Source organism: Opisthorchis viverrini, assembly GCF_000715545.1.
Source record: "Opisthorchis viverrini unplaced genomic scaffold opera_v5_117, whole genome shotgun sequence".
Taxonomy (NCBI): Eukaryota; Metazoa; Platyhelminthes; class Trematoda; order Opisthorchiida; family Opisthorchiidae; genus Opisthorchis; species Opisthorchis viverrini.
This window is the reverse complement of record NW_008751771.1, coordinates 1,146,630-1,167,010: the sequence shown is the minus strand read 5'-3', so window position 1 is coordinate 1,167,010 and position 20,381 is coordinate 1,146,630. Positions and strand designations below refer to the sequence as shown.

Sequence of the window (20,381 nt, the reverse complement as noted above, 5' to 3'; positions counted from 1 at the left end):
GAAACACATAATAAATTATACATATAATATAAGGTAATATGATATGATATTATATTATATTATATTATATTATATTATAATATTTTGTCATGTAATAGGATATCGCAGATATCGTGCCATTATATAATGATCAGAAAGACGGAACAAACCTTAGGGGAACTTGCGCATGAAATGTCTTTGAGTCTGAGGGCATGTTATTTGCAGTACTCATAATATTTTCGGCGAAACATCCACCCTTCACATGGTTAGACGAAAAGAGCCCTTCGAGGAAGTCGGTCGACTGAAAAAAGGGGGCACATTTAGCCTACTGGCCGCAAGCATAACAGCAAAATCGGGATTTCAATAAATCAACGAGCGTCAGACACCACAGAGGAGCGTTCCTGCTAAGAAGCCGATGTCTGTGATACACCTATGTGAAAACCCCCAAGAGCGCAGAGAACAGATTGACATCATGAGCTGTCATGGTTAGAAAATTACATTAAAAGCATTGTCTGGCACTATGCAATAAATAAATTTAGCTATCTCAACTACTTTGGAAAACGTTTGACCCACTCAATCAAGCAAGCGTCATATACTTCTCTATGGATCATTTTCTGGAAGAATTCTGCAGTTGGTTTCTTCACAACCATGAGCCAGGTTAGACTGAAGATTCGACAGGCACTGTACAACGGTTTCATCCATGTTGAGAGAATAATCAGAGGTGCGCATCTGGCGGAACCCCATGGAGTTTCGATTCTTTTCGCTAGAATTTGGACCACTTGACCGTTCGACCTCTAGCGGTTGATCAGTAGTTTGATTAAACCATACTTACACAGGATATAGTTCCACTCATTCTTCAGTCATGGAGTCCAAACCATGTAGTCACGTGTTGACTGGGTCCACGAGAGGGGAATCTTTTCGTGAGCTGCTTATTGATTGTTGATACCAGATTTACAGGCTACATTCAATATACTCGGACAAGTAACGAATGCAACGGTTTGAAATTGATGGAGTTATCCGTAATTTTGTATCGGCTGAGTCCTAGATTGCATGTTATCCAAAAGACTGTAGCCCAGTGTTTTCTTCAAAAACCTCACTATTTAAGGGCAAATATATGTCCATGACTCACAAAAATAGAAGATCTATTGCCCTGTATTCGCTCACCCAATATTTCGATTTTTCACTGTAATTGCTGAACATTTTCCTTTACTGTTCCAGGCATGTCTGCTTTTATTTGCAACCTCAGTGAGCAACTTTACCTTGGTCAATCACCCAAGTCATTGTAAGACTCATCGGTCGGATCATTATAAGGAAACGGGTCACAATCAATCACAACCGGTTTTCAATGATGAGCGGTCGATCAGAACACAATCAAACAATTAGCATGTGTTCGATGAAAACAGGAGCTAAACAAGATGTGTTTCAACAGACTTGTGCGTGCTTAGTTTGATCAGTCCAATTAACCGTGAGAGTAAGTCCGTTCGGTCTTAATTAGGTGTGAATTGTTGGTCCCATGAAAGAAACTCAACACACGCGACGCTGTCATTTGAAAGCCTTCATTTATTGATCGTTGTAACAATAAGAGTTTACTACTTTCTACAGTTCATGCTGTAATCTGATGAATAAATGGGATGTTACCATGGTACCTGAAAACGTCTATCAACTGAAAATTGTTCATCTTCTTTCAATCATTTATTCTTTTTTTTTCACTTTTCACTTATCTCGAAAGTTCTTTCCACTCAAAATTTACATTTGAGAGGTAGAATATCTTTCACATACATCGCAGTTGCTTGATTACGATCAAGTAGCAATTAACCTCACTGCATTTTTCTCGGTTGGCAGAGCCCAACGATCCTATCCATTGCTGGATTATATCCGTCATGCTACCGACGTTTTGTGGAAACGTTCTTCAGTTCAGTGCCTACCATTGTGGATCACGGAGTGCCGGCCAAAGAGATCTGCAACCGTATCCTGCCACCGTCAGATATCCAACTGATGGTTGCAGGCTGGTTGCAGACCCCGGTCTCTTGAACTGCGTACCATCAAAGTCTGGTTGTATCTTCAAAGGTTAAATGTAAAATGCCAGTCTACAATAAAACACACGCTTGATAATGACATAGCTGTGAAAGAGAACTGGTACAAAACTCAAGAGCACTGTGATGATTCTCCGAAAAGTAGCGATGATGCTACATTAGAACTGATCACATTTGAGGTTCAATTCAGTCTGCCCGTGATTCTCCTTGGACTAAAGATTGTTGAAGAGGATAGAAAACATGAAAGAGAATATCTGACTTTGTTGCTTACCGTTTCGTTTTCGCTACTTTTTTGGTCTCACCATTCCATTTTTAATGCAACTTACCTCCCAGATGGGGATGATGCTTCAAAATCGAATGTCTTTGATTATGGTCGGGTGTGATTCAGAAGACGGCGAAAGGAACGTCAGCCGCAAGTGTGATTTATTACAGCGTCGGCCATTGTCTGAACTGGTCCTGGTTGCTAGGATGACAGCCATTTCCGCGTTTAGTACCCATCCAATTTATGAGAGCAAATCGACAACTCCACTGTTCGGATCAATCTTGTGATCGGTTGCGCAAAAAAGCTGGCTGAAATGCTAATAGCCATTTCTAATTTTATATAACACCTAGTATTATCCACACAAACAAAAATAGAACAAGCTGGTCATCCTGGGGTAACCGTGAAAAAAAGTACTTTTTGTATTCTTATCACCTTCTCAGTCAGTACCAAATTTAGTAAATTTAGTTCTGTAGTTGCTGATTCAAACCGAACGGATTTGATCCAAAGATGCATCAACTTGATCCACCAAAGTTCAAAAACTGTCATGTTGTAATGTACTACTCATAAGGTTGCTGAAAATCCGTCGACAGCCGACGACCGTTCGCCTGAGAACATCACAAACGAGAGATGCAGCTGGGTTCCAGAGGAGTCTCTCGAAAAAACAAAATTAGTTTGCAAATGAGTGCATATTTGCTAATGACATGTTCGTACTTTCTGGTCAAAAGTTATTTCGAAGGGACGTTTGAAACAACCAATGCCCCCTAAAACTTAAAGTTACTCACCAAAAAAGAAATGGATGGGAAACGACTAAAGTTGTCATTCTGGCTACATTTACACGCGTTTGTAAATCTGATGGTTATTGGCTATTTTGCAGGTACTCAGTAGCCAAGCTGTTGACGAAATGGTTGCTTGGATTGAACGACATTCAACGCCACTGTAACTAAAACGTAGGATACTAATGAAACACTCTGTTTCAAACACGTATGTGCTCAAATGTGAGAAAAACTATCATGTTTTCCTCAGAAGCTACTGCATTCTTTTCAACGAGGCTCATCTCCCCTCTTCGAGTTATTTTCTGTTATACCAAAGATAAATTTGCGCATGTTAGCCGGCTGTGAATGAAAGCGGCCATACTCGTGTGTTTTTGTTCCAACCAATGCTGGGTTGAGATTTAAGACAATTTACAGAGTTTGCCGTACAGGAAAGCTAACCTCAGTGACTTAGAGGCACTCATGNTTGGCAGAGCCCAACGATCCTATCCATCGCTGGATTATATCCGTCATGCTACCGACGTTTTGTGGAAACGTTCTTCAGTTCAGTGCCTACCATTGTGGATCACGGAGTGCCGGCCAAAGAGATCTGCAACCGTATCCTGCCACCGTCAGATATCCATCTGATGGTTGCAGGCTGGTTGCAGACCCCGGTCTCTTGAACTGCGTACCATCAAAGTCTGGTTGTATCTTCAAAGGTTAAATGTAAAGTGCCGGTCTACAATAAAACACACGCTTGATAATGGTATAGCTGTGAAAGAGAACTGGTACAAAACCCAAGACCACTGTGATGATTCTCCGAAAAGTAACGATGATGCTACATTAGAACTGATCACATTTGAGGTTCAATTCAGTCTGCCCGTGATTCTCCTTGGACTAAAGATTGTTGAAGAGGATAGAAAACATGAAAGAGAATATCTGACTTTGTTGCTTACCGTTTCGTTTTCGCTACTTTTTTGGTCTCACCATTCCATTTTTAAAGCAACTTACCTCCCAGATGGGGATGATGCTTCAAAATCGAATGTCTTTGATTATGGTCGGGTGTGATTCAGAAGACGGCGAAAGGAACGTCAGCCGCAAGTGTGATTTATTACAGCGTCGGCCATTGTCTGAACTGGTCCTGGTTGCTAGGATGACAGCCATTTCCGCGTTTAGTACCCATCCAATTTATGAGAGCAAATCGACAACTCCACTGTTCGGATCAATCTTGTGATCGGTTGCGCAAAAAAGCTGGCTGAAATGCTAATAGCCATTTCTAATTTTATATAACACCTAGTATTATCCACACAAACAAAAATAGAACAAGCTGGTCATCCTGGGGTAACCGTGAAAAAAAGTACTTTTTGTATTCTTATCACCTTCTCAGTCAGTACCAAATTTAGTAAATTTAGTTCTGTAGTTGCTGATTCAAACCGAACGGATTTGATCCAAAGATGCATCAACTTGATCCACCAAAGTTCAAAAACTGTCATGTTCTCGTCTTTGTAATGTACTACCCATAAGGTTGGTGAAAATCCGTCGACATCAGACGACCGTTCGCCTGAGAACATCACAAACGAGAGATGCAGCTGGGTTCCAGAGGAGTCTCTCGAAAAAACAAAATTAGTTTGCAAATGAGTGCATATTTGCTAATGGCATGTTCGTACTTTCTGGTCAAAAGTTATTTCGAAGGAACGTTTGAAACAACCAGTGCCCCCTAAAACTTAAAGTTACTCACCAAAAAAGAAATGGATGGGAAACGACTAAAGTTGTCATTCTGGCTACATTTACACGCGTTTGTAAATCTGATGGTTATTGGCTATTTTGCAGGTACTCAGTAGCCAAGCTGTTGACGAAATGGTTGCTTGGATTGAACGACATTCAACGCCACTGTAACTAAAACGTAGGATACTAATGAAACACTCTGTTTCAAACACGTATGTGCTCAAATGTGAGAAAAACTATCATGTTTTCCTCAGAAGCTACTGCATTCTTTTCAACGAGGCTCATCTCCCCTCTTCGAGTTATTTTCTGTTATACCAAAGATAAATTTGCGCATGTTAGCCGGCTGTGAATGAAAGCGGCCATACTCGTGTGTTTTTGTTCCAACCAATGCTGGGTTGAGATTTAAGACAATTTACAGAGTTTGCCGTACAGGAAAGCTAACCTCAGTGACTTAGAGGCACTCATGTCAACATGCCTTCGTCGTGGTGTCAAAAAGTGCACCGTATAACTCTACCTGAAGAATGGGTGATAACTGTCATACGTTGAAATTCTCCTTGTTGTACACAAACGTCGTTGTAAAAAACATTTGCAGGGTCATGAAGCTGTCGACTATAATGGTGTTCTTTGTGAATTCGTCTTGGAACTCGTTGTAAAAAACATTTGCAGGGTCATGAGGCTGTCGACTATAATGGTGTTCTTGGATTTGAACAAAAACCAAATACGCCTTCCCTGGTGTATATCACACGAACGTCGTTCCAGAGATAATAACAACGAAAATAGCTGGGAGGAAGCCTCAGGCACTGAAAACACTAGGGCGAGCAGCAAACCCGACATGTTCATTTCTAGAGCACGCTGATACACAATCATTCAGTTATCTTCACTAAATATCCAATAACCTTCGCGGATCCAGCTGTCACAAGCGAATCAATAAAGTGATAATGCGGGTTTAAAAGGTTCTTTACTAGGTTTCCTAATATATACAAATGCTGTCTTTGATTTAGTCTCCTTAATATACACATGTTCTTCAAACGACAGTTCATTTATTTACCATGTGTTTGCAAGTCCAAATAAATATATTTGAATTCTCAGAATGCTGCGAATGTGTGACAAGGTTTCAGTGGTATCCGAATGGTTTCGGGGGTCCGATCTAGTGTGACGTGCAGAATGGCACCAAAGGCGCACAAAATCATGGTGGACTGTTGTACTTCCTGAGGAGAAGCCGAGAATGAATCCAAGACAGAAATATTTATTGCAAATAAACTTTGACACTAGACAACATCAGTAGTTTCCTTATGAAAATACCACTGCGATATCTCGAATATCGTGACAACTGAATCATGAGGCCTGTGTGCAGCACATTCAGTTGTAGAATGTCACAAACGAGAAGTTCAGCTGAGTCTCTCGTGGAAACCAAATTGATTTGCAAATGAGTATATTTCTAGAAAACAGTCCAATTTGGGTTCAAGTAGAACATAAGGTTGACGGAAACTCGGGGACTGTGCCTACCTGATGAGCCCCAAGATGGGCGAAACCGGTGGTTGGCCTTTGAAAAGTTTTCACCAACCTTGCGAATAGTTTCCTTTATGAAAGGGCTTTCAGACTTCTTCATTAGGCATCAGGGGAAGAATATTCACTTTCAGTTTTTTGCGCGCGGCTGACCGCCCATACTCAGATTCGCTGGCGGGACTTCCTGATTAATCAGTTGCACTTCCAGTGACTTCTCCATTCTCTAGCGATCCACGATGCTTCAGGGTCTAAAACGTTGCAGTTAAGGACAAACAAGTTTCGGAAAAGATGAGAGAAGTATGTGGAGTAATTGCAGTGCTTTTTACTCGAAGTTGACACACCTATGCTGTAGCCTATTCAACCATTCAACGTTAACATACAAATAGTGAATAAAGACGCTTAATATTCTGATTTCAGGTGATACTGGGGGAGTATCAACATACAGAATTACCGCGATGTGTGCTTCGCGCACTATCGACCCCGCCATAGGCGTCATACTGTGAAAGACAACTCGTTGATTGAGAAATGCAGAGAACCATTCTCTGACCGGTTCTTTAGAAAACGTCTAATTTCGAGGAGACGTCTCAACCAAACTGTAGCTTCATTGGGCTATACAAAACTTGAGGAATTGTGCAGCTTTAAACGGTGACGAATGTCGTACAATGGATCCCTGGAGGTTCGGTGATTTCAAGGGGGATTTGCATGGCTGGGAGTTCTCTTACATTCAGGATTGCTAAAGTCAACCAGCGCTGATCAAAGAGTGACGTCTTACACTATGTCTTCAGAACCGATTTTTCACTGACACTGCGTACATGGGAGTAGTTTATATATCTAGGATTGGGGCATATTCCTGTTTAGCTAGTTCATTAGGAGAAGTCGTCGAAAGTTTTTTCTTCAAAAAGGGGAGCCCACTGATGGCATTTCGTGGCCGTTTCATTCCAGATACATTGTTTTTTCGTACATCCCAAGCATTCCGCAGTGTGTTCGTTAGATCCTTCCTCACTTGCGAGTGTTTGATTTGTTGATGGAACTAGCTGGTGGCCATTGAAGGCATTAATTCTGTCAAGGATGGTTAATTGATGGTCACGCGTTCTTCAGTAAACGGGTGCTCGCAAGAGGAAAACTAGGGTCTTGTCTTTGGTATGACCAACAAACTAATACAGTTTGGTGGCAGTGGTAGAGCAGGTTGCTAGATTTTGTGCCTCACTTAGCACTGTTGCTGCAAGAATAAGTACGTAATTTCCCAAAGTGCGCAATACAGGAGTAAAACGTTTTTGATTTGAGCTATATCTATAAGATAAGCTAAATAACCGCTATAAACAAAACGTGCAGTTTAGGTAGTGCTTTGAGCAATTAGGCTGTCACCTGATCTGAGGACAGCTATCGTGGGTAATGATTGACAGGAATTCAGATAAACACGATGTCTGTCGGGATAAACCTTCAGATGGCCTTCAATTAAGAGGACGAACAAATATTTCAAACCCTGGACGGAACATCCAACCCATTTTTATAAGCACATCACTAAAGATTCACCTAGATGCATCTGAAGAGAGCGACCAAAAGTTGATTGATTAAATACTCTACGGAGGGGCACCCGTGTGCAGGCTGAGGAAAATATGAATTAGTATAAATTTTTGCATCTTTTAAAAAAAACAGGTCAATTATTAGCCTAAATGTCAGCCATATACCACTGATGTTGTCCTTTTACTGACGTGATCAATTGTTAGATATCAGGTTGTAGACATTGGGTGTCAATTCAACCCGCCTTTTAATAGTTTGCCAGTCGGATTGAAGTTTGCCTATAGTGACACGCATGCATGATGTGAAAATTATAGTTTCATACAACTTGAAAACTGGTCGATAATGCTGAAAGGAAGAAGGCTTTTGCTGCGGAGTCGTTTATTAAAAAATGCCAACTGAACGGTTACAGACTATTGGACAGGGAACCAAAACTCTCATATGCAACTTGTTTAGAAAAACTGAATACCCATCTTCTCTTTGAACGCCTCTTCCTGAACGTTCCCGGATATTCATTGACTGTCGCTCAAATCCAAGCTAACGCTACAAAGCGACTCCACAAATTCCTCAATAGATCTCATTTTTCAAGAGACGCAAAAAACATACTACTCGCATGCCTTCCCATCAGTAGCACCACTGTCACAATGGTATAATATTTCACTTGTTGGAATCACATGATCAAGTGCTCCATATGTGTTCCATAGGGTCCACATACTCCCTCTTTCATTACTCATATACATTTGGGAAGACGACTTCACTTGCCTGTTATTTATTCAAAAATTTTGGCAACTTTTCAGCTCGAAAAACAAGGCATTTATAATTAAGAATTACTCCAACGCTCGTCTCATGTGCACATTGCGTTTTTAGCGGCACCGTCTGGAACAAAATGTTCTATCGCGAGTTAAACCCTCATGTGTTGGATAACCAGAAAATAGTTGTGCAGTTGGATAACCAGAAAATAGTTGCGCACCCCACTTAACGATTACGGAGTATATTGACGTATCAAGCCATATCTGGGTGCTCAAAACTGTAACCCTAGTCGAGTGGGTGAATTTTTTCCAACATTTGTAAATCCAAGCTTCCAAAGGACTTAGTTTGTAAAAGAAATCAAAAATCATCTGTGAAAATGAAAACGCGTCTAAGGCGGTTTTAAAACACCACGGTGAAAATTTTGCTTCAAAGATGCTAACTATTCAAGCGCATTCTTGAAGTACTATGATCGTCCTCGGATTGCGGACGGTCCTTTCAAACTTGTGAACCACGAGTTACCGCACAAATTCAAATTCGCCTACTTCGGTACTGGGCGACTAATGCCTAACAAAGTACAACCTCGTTTTGGTACTTGTATTAAATATCTCCTTACATTCAAGTAGTTAAATGAAATCTGGACGTAATCAATAAAGTTCTGGTAGTTTTTGATGGCAGACGCACTTGATTCAAATGCCCAACCCATGCCTTTGCATCATCTGGCATGACCTTACTCGCCGCGAATCTACTTGAGACCAAAGTCTAAAGGCACATCCTGGAACCTTTACTCGATTATTTCACTGAGGGCACGGGCTGGTGGTAAAATGTCAACCAAGACTGCAAATGGGTACGGAATGACCTAATCATGTATTCCGTTAGGCAATTTTGCATTGTACTCAGACTACTTAGGTTTGGACAAAATAAGTAGTACGGTAAGTAGGCCACAATATCGCTACCGGAAGAGTCTCTTCTTTGGCGGCTACCTCTGAGTTGCTTCAAAAGGGTAATTAAAATTCACCTTTGTAATGCTAAAAACTCCTCGACAGTCCACGACCGGTCTCGCTCTTCTTAGGGCGCATCAGATAGGCGCAGTCCCCCTGTTTCCGTCAACCTTATTTTTTACTTGAAACCAAATTGCATGAAATTAGCGAATATATACTCATTTGCGAACTAATTTGGTTTTTCGAGAGACTCATCTGGAACCCAGCTAAATATCTCAGTTTTGATGTTTCCAGGCAACTGAATGTGCTGCACCAGGCCGCCTCAACTTTCAGTCGCTACGATATTCGAGATATCGCGATACATATATATTTTTGTAATGCACTACTTATAAGGTTACTGAAAACTCCTCGGCAGCCTACGACCGGTTTCGCCCTTCTTAGGGGTCATCAACTAGGTGCAGTCCCCGAGTTTCCGTCAATCAGATGTTCTACTTGAACCCGTTGAGACTACGTCTACACCTGGACGTGGCCAGCATTTCGATCGTTTTCAACCAAAACTTTTACATCATTCATTATTGACATCTTGTGAGGGTAAGTGAGATGCACCAGCTATCGTGAATTTTAGGTGTATTGTAATTTATTCCGACAAAATCACGCAGCAAACGTACTTTTAGCAACGTAAATGTTGGTCGTGTCTCACCAAACAGCCGAATACTATTCAACTTTCCAGTTCCGTGATCATATCGTTCACATTTGTCACAGACCAAAACTGTATTCCTCACTAGCCGATATTGTGCTTTTATTGTTAGCAGACGCTGTATTAGTATCCTGTCCTCCCTAAGTAAAATATCCTCTAATTTCTCCCTGGAGACCGAGAAAAATCAACATATCACAACTTGGGCAGTCCTTCATGACATGAACTAGATGTTTTTTCACCTTCAGGGAAAATTCACTGTTCTTACTTTTCCGAGTTCTTTGTTGCCTAGACTACGTAGGTTGTCATTCGATGACAGGAAACAAGTTTTGCTAAGCAACCTACACTGAAGATTGAAGTCAAATCAAATCTCCAAGCTGATCACGGGTCTGTCAACGCTTGATTTAATTGCAGTCTTAGGGAGATAGCATATTAAGTATGGGTACAACCATGTTCAATAAAACTGTAATTTGAGAAGCACAACTGAAAATATTTGCATCCGTATACAAGGAAGAGTGATTTTTTGATCTAGGGATAGGTTTGTAAACTGGACGTCGATGAAAAGGAAACAAACTAAGTGGGCGTTTGTAAAACGTGTTTCACCTTTTGATGGAAACGTGCTACCATATTGGCACAGTTCCCCAAAATATATATACATTTATAATTTATAATATATAATATATACATATATACACATATATACATATACATACGTATATATATATATATATCTATGGGTCCGCTCTAATAATCATGATCTGCAATATTCGATATAGCTTCTGGATAAAGGCCTGCCGTGAAGCCCCCACCAGAACAGGCAGACTGATCAGCGAGACTATTTAAAACGGAGTTTCCCTTGAAAAAACCTTCGTTCTTATGAAAACTCCCCTGTTTACTCAAATAATTGTTACAAATACTACACTGTATGAATATCTTCACATAATTGTCGCCCTATTCTTGCCATATTCTCTAACGGCATGACCATCCCAGGGAAATAAGCTGTGAGTATGGTAATATCCCCTCGTCCGAAACTGCATTTCATTTGCTCCCACCAAACAGTCATTTTGACTTTGTTGTGCATACCATCAATCATGGTATGTATCAACATCTACCAGGTTGCTTTCTGTCTGATAAAATTCTCTCTCGTTTTTGAGTGAATTCGTTCAAACGTTTGGATTATTTTTCATGAGTAACTATCGGTTTTGCTCAAATGTGGAATGAGCTGCGCTCGGCGCATGTCATCACCACTACAGCCTCACAAGGGAAGGCAAACCTGGGACAGCTAGCTGATTGGCCAGCTGGAAAATGAAACTGCTCTCCTAGAAACAACCAATCAGGCATTTTGACCATATTCGACTGCGTTGAAACTACTCAAGATGTGCCTCATTAGTGATTCTGCATGGAAAGTATTTTGTGAACTTTTATCCGTACGTTGGAATGTGGTTGAACTCGTGAACTGTTCTTCACACGACGAACAGTAGCGAGCCGCAAGCGTGCTGGCAAAAACTTGGATATGATGACAATCTTTCTGTGCGAACCTGTACAGCGACTTCCGATTAATTTAGTGTGTTTGCTCACATGTTTGATCAACATTTGTTTAGTGTGGACAACTTCAATAGTTCCCTCAAGTCACATCCACTTTTATTTGTCCGATAACACCCCGGCAAATCAACTGGTTGGGAATATTCGTCAGGCCGTTCGTCTTAATCAGTCCTTGATGCGAATCGTGTTGAAACCCGACAATCTATTTCGTGTCAATTCACAGGGCGAGCTGTTCACTCGAGAACCGATCGATAGAGATACGGTTTGTGCGCGTATGGCCTGTTGTGCGATGGAAGTTTGTCAACACCAGATGGACGCCTATCTGTTTCAACATCAACCGACCACTCCAACAACTGTACGAATACTTGTGTCGATTGCTGATGAGAACGATAATGCACCGGTGTTTATCCATAAGTCGATCAAAGCAAAAGATCCTGGTGCCACAGACTCACCCCCGTATTGGGAACTGAAAATTCCGGAGTCTACTCCGGTTGGGAGTCAGTACGCTCTGCCAACAGCTACCGACCTGGATTCCAAGCGCTTTGGTTTAAAGGGATATCGATTAATCCAGACAGACTCTCTACAGCTATCCAAGCAGTTTTGTTCCACGGGCTTCTTCCCATTCAGTCTCAACTACCATTCAGAACTAACTTTGTCCGATGAGTCACACACTCCGCACCTTCGGGTTGACCAAACCTTAGACAGAGAAATTTGTAGTGGCTATGATTTGTACATGATTGCTGAGGATGCCGGTGAGCCAGCTCTGAGTTCAGTTCTTCATATCCACGTGATTGTGCTCGATGTAAATGACTGTCCACCCGTTTTTCTTAATATATCTTCAGTCACGGAACTTGATGTGACTATTCCAGAAGACATATCCGTAGGAACAGTGATATATAGGTTTCATGTAGAGGATCCCGACGAAGGTATAAACGGGATTGTTTCCCTCTCGATCGACCTGCAAATAAATAGCCAAGCGACCAACAAAACTTTGTTGGATCAGATCTCGTCCAAATATACTATACGTAGCTCAACCGGTGAAGTTTGTGTGGCTCGTGAATTGGATTATGAGAACGAATTCGAGCGACGTCTAGTACTGCTTGTACGAGCCACTGACCGAGGGGCACCAAGTCTTACCTCCACGGCTAGTTTGACCGTTCATCTGGTGGACGTGAACGATAATGCACCTAGGATTGAAATTACGGAGGCGCAACCACAAGACACGTGGTTCCATTTGAAACGCCACTACGTTTTACGTGAAAATGACCCAGAGCCACGTCTTCTTAAGCTTATATCTGTGACCGATTTGGATGAAGTGTCTGTGGATAAAATTTCATGTGCATTGGAAGGCGGTTACTCGCAAGATTTCGAACTAAGACCCTATTCGAACTCAATGTATGGCTTGTTGAACCTGCGTGCTTTTGATTACGAGGTGGATTCGGACGATTCGGGCGAACTGTCCTTGATAGTTCAGTGCACAGACAATGCTGCTCCAAAGATGACCACGGTCGAACGCATTCGTATCTCCCTGGGAGACGATAATGATAATTGGCCAAAGTTCACGCAATCTCACTACGAATTTTATATCGCAGAGGACTTCTCTGTTGGTCGAGAACTGGGCCGTGTGTTGGCTAGTGATGCGGATAGCGGACCGCGAGGGAAACTCACCTATACGCTTAGCCCGGTAACATTCTCTTCAGATGGACTGGAATACAATGATACCGTTACAATTGATTCAGCAACCGGTGTACTGTTCTTGTCACAACCATTGGATCGGGAGCAACGAACCAGAATGGATTTTCTGGTGACCGTGTCGGATTGCATTTCGACTGACTGTGCCACTGAGGAGAGAAAAACAAACACGACTCGTGTGAGTATTTTTGTAATGGATGTGAATGACAACGCACCTGTATACACCGGACCCAATCCATTGCATGTGAATGAAGACGCACCTGTTGGCACAGTGATTGTTGAAAAAATGTTATTCCACGATCCCGACCTTGGAAAAAATGGAACATTTGACATATCATTCCTTGAAGTGCGTCGAACCAGTGGTAATGCGAACACTGAAGAGTTCAGCTTAAACCTGCAGTCGGTTGACAGAAACATAGCATGGTATAGTTCTCCTGTCAAATTAGACAACTCCTCTGGCTTGGTAATCGTTCGTCCTTGGGAAAGAGAGTCTACGTTACTGATCAAGGTACTGGCGGTGGACCGAGGCGATGTGGTCAGGTTTACCACGACAACTAATTTGATTCTCAACATTGATGATGTGAATGACAACGCGCCCGAACTAATCTTTCCTAGAAACGGCAGTGTTTTGCCCGGATCCATAACAAATTCCGATTGGGCCGAATTCGGCTATCCTCTTCNNNNCAGTTGACACCGCTTGGGGAACAATAATTGTCACTGTGCGGGGAAAGGACGCAGATGCCGGAACTAATGGAAGCATTACCTACCATATCGTGCCCTTTCAGACAACTTCGATGGATAATCAATCCGCAACTTCTAGTCTCGTAAGCAAGCGGAACAGCCCACAGTTTCCCGATGCATCAAGATACTTCAAGATCAACAAAATTACAGGACAGCTACAAACCTATTGGGGAGAATCTCCCGCTTCTAGACTGCCTACAAACACTTCGACTCCCACCAACATGGCGCCACCGGAAATAGGGTTCTATGTTCTACTCGTAGAGCTACGTGATGGTGGCAGACCACCTTTGAGCTCCACCGCAGTGTTCTATGTAAATATTAGTGAACCGATTCAGAAGTATTTTGGTTACTATTTGTTCAGCGGAATGAATATTAGCAATGTTTTGATAATGTGTATCATTGTCTCGTGCAGTGTCATACTGATAATAAGCTTGATTGGTGCCATATGTTGGGTTCGATTGCGGAAGAACACGCCACTGGGGAATGGGGTGGACGGGGGGAATTCGGTGAACTCTTCCGTGAAGCATCTACCCTCAGGACCCCATGTTGTTCCGCTTATACCAGCCAAACGAATCAGTAACTACGAGTTGGATCAGGACATGTTCAATCCTGATTGTGTGTCATGGCGACCGGATTACACATCTGATTTCCCAGTAAACGACAGCTCTGCTTTGAGTTTTTCTCCCCATGCAGGTATAACGACCAACTTCTCTTCCGGGAGCTGCAACTGTGCACACGGTGGAACCTTGTTTAGCACGGGCTGTGATTCAACGGTGAATAACTTTCGGCAACCTGGTTTGCACTCGCGATTGGATCAATACTACGTGGATGAAGCATCCCACCTCTACGGAATAGCGGACCCAGCTGTTGTATCCTCAATTCTTTATCAGTCCGAACCGAATCATTTTGAAAATGCGCACTACTCAATGGGCGGGACTACCACAAATAGTAATAATGGGGGGAGTGATAGTGGAATCGACAGCGGTACTGGATTCGTGACCTCTATGTTGACTGGCACCATGGAATCGAATACAAAACATACCGTGGATATTCGGAACCTGGGAGCGAAACCCGTGTTCTCAGTGAAAACATTGAACTATTAGAGATAAACAATTCTTGTGAGAAGATATCCTATTTCCTGTATAGTTTGGGTTGTTTTGTCCACATTTGCTTAACGTGAAGCAAGCTGTTTTCATCCACTTCCTTGCGTTGCCATATTACATCGGGAGTTATCGAGATCTATTCTTTCGCTTCGTTTCCGGAGGACCTGAATCTTTAATGCAAGGAACGAAGTAAGTTAACCAATCAGGTGATTGTTGTGCAAACTGAAGTCAGCGAATTAAAACTGATGGGTTCTACTACAGGAGTACTTGGAGTGAATGACGGGAGTTCAACTCCGGAACTCCGTGCAACGACAATAAATAAACAGGACTGTAACTAAAAAATAGCAGTTGCTCGGAAAGTCTGCCAGCACCTATCAGCAGAGCGTCTGATTTCTCACCTCTTGTTTATGTAGTCCGGACTTTATTTTGGGTGTAGTTTTACGGCACCAAAAGTGCCGCCAGCGCGATCATTATGGCAGGTGGGTTCCTCTGTTTGCCACCGAAAAATGCCACCAGGTTGACATTGCTGAGGGAACTCTGATCGGTATTTAGCCCGATGTTAACACCATTCCTTGACAATATAGCCTGGTAAAAGTTGCGTTTTTACCGGTGAAGCGAGTTCCTGTTTTCATCGTGATGTGTCGTGTAGACCACGTGACTGTGGCCACAAGGCACGACGACTCGATATAGTAGGCGGTAATTACTCAATCACTAAAACAATCTCGTCCTCATTAAGCAATTAAATAAATCTTTGGTACGCGGTGTGCATCGTGCCCAGTCTTCACGCCAGACTCGTTGAGCACGAAACAAATGTTAACTCTAATCAGTGATAATGGGACTGGCTCCTAAACAACTTCTGGAACCTTACTCCCATTTGTTCATCTATACCAACATCGCTTGTGCCGACCAAGGAGTTTGGTAATGCAACTAAGAAACAAACAGCGTTCGGCCTTATTATCACACTAATTCCTGCTTTTCCTAGTGTTGTGATTGAGCGGCTAAAAACAAAACGCCGAATCGGGTGTTCTCCGTCTACTTCAAGTCGGTAAAAGAGATCCTTCATTGGTCTTGTCAAAACGTTCCGACACTCATGAAGGGTTTTTTCGTTAATGAATGATAGGAATGATAAATTACTCAAAAGAAATCTAATTATGATTGAATATCCAGTTCCGCGTCCTGGGAGATGCGCGGCGCTTTGGAGTTTACAGCACAGGTTGGAAGCTACTGGTTATTCGGTTAAGAAATTGAGATTCTGACCTGGCATTCTTTGGAATTTTATCCATACGTTTCCTGAAGACTGTCAATTTGTTTTTCATAAAATCTATAACTCGGTATGTCTACTGTCAAACCAAAGGATCTTCGAGTTGACCAGTGAGTTGCGTATTCAATTTGAGATAAATAGAAATGACTGATCGTTGCTGCACCAGTTCGTGAATGAATGATGCATTAAAGTGATGCGTAAATACCGTTTTACTAAAATAAAGGAATAAAGGAAAAACAGCGTTTTTCCATTCGGATAAACTCGGCTTTTTTTAACTTGAGTCTGTGCACCCAAGAACGTGACAGAACTATTTTTTACTGTTGCCTGCATATTCAAATGAAAGTTATCTACGTGGTCTGTACAACAGTTTCCCAAAACTGTCCACTGTGATCTATGACGAGGAAGTCAAAATGACCAAAATTATACAAATACCTAGTTAGCGAACATCGATGTGGCCTTGAATTTACACGAAACGTTTCGATTTTGATATGATGTTGGGGTGGGGAAGAAATAGCTATTGAGAGTGGAGTGGAACAACCATGAAAATGTGTGATCAGTTTCGTAAGAAAAGTAGAGTTTATTTCGGTTGCCATCAAGTCAGAGGAGACCTTAGTTTAGATGACGTACTATGTTGTAGGCACCCCATAAGTTTAAAAAGAGGACTTGTATAAACCTATGCGCACGCCTTTCGGGGCCCATCAGCAATATGTCCATCATAAATCCACTGTGTACTTTCTAAATTTTATGGAGGACATAAACGGTTTTAATCAATAAAACGTGGAGGAGGACAAGACACGAAAGGTGATTCCGGGAAAGAATATCGAAATTTACCCTGTGTACGCACCGCAACTAGATGGGAATGTAGCGACACAGTCACCAACCCCCCCCCTCATTACCTTAGACAAATATCCCAATTATTAGTGCACAGCTGATGATGACCATCATACAAATCAGTAGGTATGTGCACTAATAGAAGATTTTAGTATGGTTGCGACACGTATGAAAATAAATACAGTGCGAAGTGGGAGCGAGAACTTATCGTATGTTCTTTCACTTTCACCCCTTGGTGAAAGTCCGGACGGCGGGAACGTGTTTTCTTCGCAGTATAGCTGCTACACGTGTTCCATGGTTGTCCGTGGACTTGCAGTGTTTGGCTGACACCTTGCTCCCTGCGTGCGCGCGAGTCTGTGTGTGCTGACTGTGTTCGATTTCCCTGTATGTAGGTCCGTTCGCGCGTACGTGGGCGCGTCAGCGCATGAGTGGTTGCTACGCTCACTAGACGATACAGACAATCGATGTCCGATGAGTCACCTTAGTGTGACGTAGTTTGTGAGTATGGAAAAAAGACAAGTCTCGTGATCCAGTGGGCGACTGTGGGCTGAACAGGCAAGTGCGTGGGTGACCGTGTCGCTACAGGAAGCAATAACTCATTGGTATCTCTGGTTAAGACCTGATCCCAAAACGGACGAATCAGCGGACCAGGAAACAGGGTTCATCTTAGAGGCAAAGGGACAATGGTCAGGAGGGGCAGGATGGGTCAACTCTCAAGGCCGGGCAGACATCCACCAATCAGAGACGGGGATCAACAGGTCAAGTTAGTATGAAGGTACACCAAAAGGGTCTTCGGAGGGAAAATCCATACACGGACAAGAAAAACCCATATTCATCCACAACGTACCTACAATCACAACGCACCGTTACGATTGGCAATCAAATTACCCAGCTCAGCAAATTAATCAACGGCCATCATCGAAACACGGTAGACTATACACGACCGTGTATGCTTTTGGACTTCTGTAGTTGATAAGGATACGGCTAGCTTGTGGACAGACATTCATAGTGCCTGTGTTGAATGTGAGCAGTTTGTTTGTGTGCGAATCGAGGACAATTGATGGGCGAACGGATAGGGCGAGAAAATATAAGTTGCAAGAAACGCTTCATTCAGGCCAAATGCATACAAACCTAATGCGCTCTCTCTGAAAAACGCCACTTCTGGTACTTGGTAAAATCCTTCTTGTCTGAAATTCTCACTTTTTGTCTTAGACTGGCGGAATTGAATGTGACGTTTTTACCAGCTAGTGGTGAATTTGTTCCAAGTTACCCAACTGGGTTAATATTTCGTCAGCTAGGGCAACCAGAGAATGACCAAACAGACGTTTGCTAGATATCAACCTGTCTACAATGCTCCTATTTTCTTGTTTTTCAAAGCAGATTATTGTCTTGAGCTATGAATAATTTAATATGTTGAAGAATATCTATCACACCGTTATTTATGATCTACCTTTGTGATGCACAGTTTCTGTTGGTAATGGGAGGAGATTTGTGTCTTTTTTGCGTAGATTTTGTCCTGTAAATGAAGCCAATATATGCAGAATAGCCGGGAAGCACTGTACAGCCTCTTCATCCTTATTGGGAACCATCAGCAGTGTGCATCTCACGAAACTCCGAAGAGTCTCGAACCCGCGACCTCCCGGCTAGTAGTTTGAACACTTAACCGTTCGGCCACGAGCGGCTGATCAGCAGTGGGATTAACTCGCACTTAGACAGGATACAGCGCCGCTCATCCTTCAATCACCGGATCCACATCACGCAGTCACACGTGTTGACTGGCTCCTCGAGCAACGACTTCTCAGAAGTTTCACTCATCGGGTGAAGTTTATTCTTCCACTGAGCTACTTACATATTGTTGGTAGTGTGAGGAGATTTCGGAATTTTGTGGGATTTCGTCCTGTAGGTGAAGCCAATCTATGCTGAATAGCCGAGAAGCGCTGTACAGTCGCTTCATCCTTATTGGGAACCATCAGCTGTGTGCATCTCACATTTTCTGTGGTTCCTAGTGCCCCTGCCTAAAAATGAGAGCAAATTTTCCTTCAAGAAGTTTCTGATCCTGGACTGCGTTCCTGCGAATAAACGAAGTACGATGCAGATGGTTTGGTGCGATGTCTTCCACTATCACGTTTTTCGACGACACTGAAAAATAAAAAGCCATACGCGTAAGATATCTGATTGCTCAAAACACATCTTTTGATAACAAAATAATTAAGTTTCACTTACTAATGAGACTCAAAATAATGACTGTGATGTGAAAAATTCATGTTCACTCTTCTTACTAGCAGACTGAGTCAGGTTGAATCTTACACACCTTTATTCTCGGAGCAAATGTGTTTCCACCTATAGTCGTCCTCATCATCATTATCGGCTGTAAGTACCGCGTACTTGTCGTACAGTGGTTATAGGTACTACTGTTTTCATAAAGATAACTACTAACAAGGTTGCTGAAAACTGTTCGACAGCCCACGACCGGTTTTGCCCTTCTTGGGGCTCATCAAGTAGGCGCAATCCCCGAGTTTCCATCAACCTTATGATCTACTTGAACACCGTTGATTTGGGGAGGCGGGGTTGGTAGCCGCGCATTGGAAACGGGAGCTGACATAATTGGTGCGCAAATACAGGGTTACCAGTGGACTTGGAGAGTGGGCAGAGATTGGCAGAGATAGGGCAGGGAGCTATGTACTGAAGGCGATAACTTAAATGCACGACCACCATTCAGGTACGACTAACGAATATCTGAAAATCTCTTCATTCACTGGTGTGCCTGTCTCTTGGTCGCCATCTAGCGGGACGGCAATGACGGTCGCAGCTGAGTTTGTCAGTCGTGGCTTTCATACCTTGCTGCAGAGTCATTGTCTGACCGCCTCTGTCTCGTTGTGCGAAGTAGCATACGGAACAGGCGGTGAAGCCATCACAACCCATGAAGTGTGAGCAGTTCATCTATCATTGGCAGGTCATTTCTTCCGAAAACCATTCGAACTACTTCGGCATTGCTGATCCGGTGTTCACCCCAGGTTCGGACAGTGCTCCCAAAGCGAGACAGTCGAAGACTGAAAG

At 42.6% G+C, this 20,381-nt stretch overlaps 3 protein-coding genes across 3 annotated transcripts in view; all 3 read left to right on the top strand.

Annotated features, from left to right (window-relative positions):
* The window catches only part of T265_05859 (hypothetical protein), a gene marked incomplete at both ends in the record, with an annotated part of 17,711 nt that extends 6,731 nt beyond the window's left edge, over positions 1 to 10,980 (top strand). The window contains one exon of the mRNA XM_009170980.1: positions 10,944 to 10,980. Within this exon, the coding sequence (XP_009169244.1) occupies positions 10,944 to 10,980 (37 nt within the window). The remainder of the gene's footprint in view (positions 1 to 10,943) is intronic.
* A 690-nt stretch (positions 10,981 to 11,670) lies between these two features.
* Positions 11,671 to 14,079, top strand: T265_05858 (hypothetical protein; the record flags this gene model as incomplete). Its single annotated transcript, XM_009170979.1, has 1 exon — positions 11,671 to 14,079. One exon carries the CDS (start codon positions 11,671 to 11,673, stop codon positions 14,077 to 14,079), a length of 2,409 nt encoding a protein of 802 aa, XP_009169243.1.
* Positions 14,080 to 14,182: 103 nt separating this feature from the next.
* T265_05857 (hypothetical protein) lies at positions 14,183 to 15,232 on the top strand (the record flags this gene model as incomplete). The annotated part of the gene is made up of 1 exon (XM_009170978.1): positions 14,183 to 15,232. One exon carries the CDS (start codon positions 14,183 to 14,185, stop codon positions 15,230 to 15,232), a length of 1,050 nt encoding a protein of 349 aa, XP_009169242.1.
* Between the last annotated feature and the right edge of the window lie 5,149 nt (positions 15,233 to 20,381).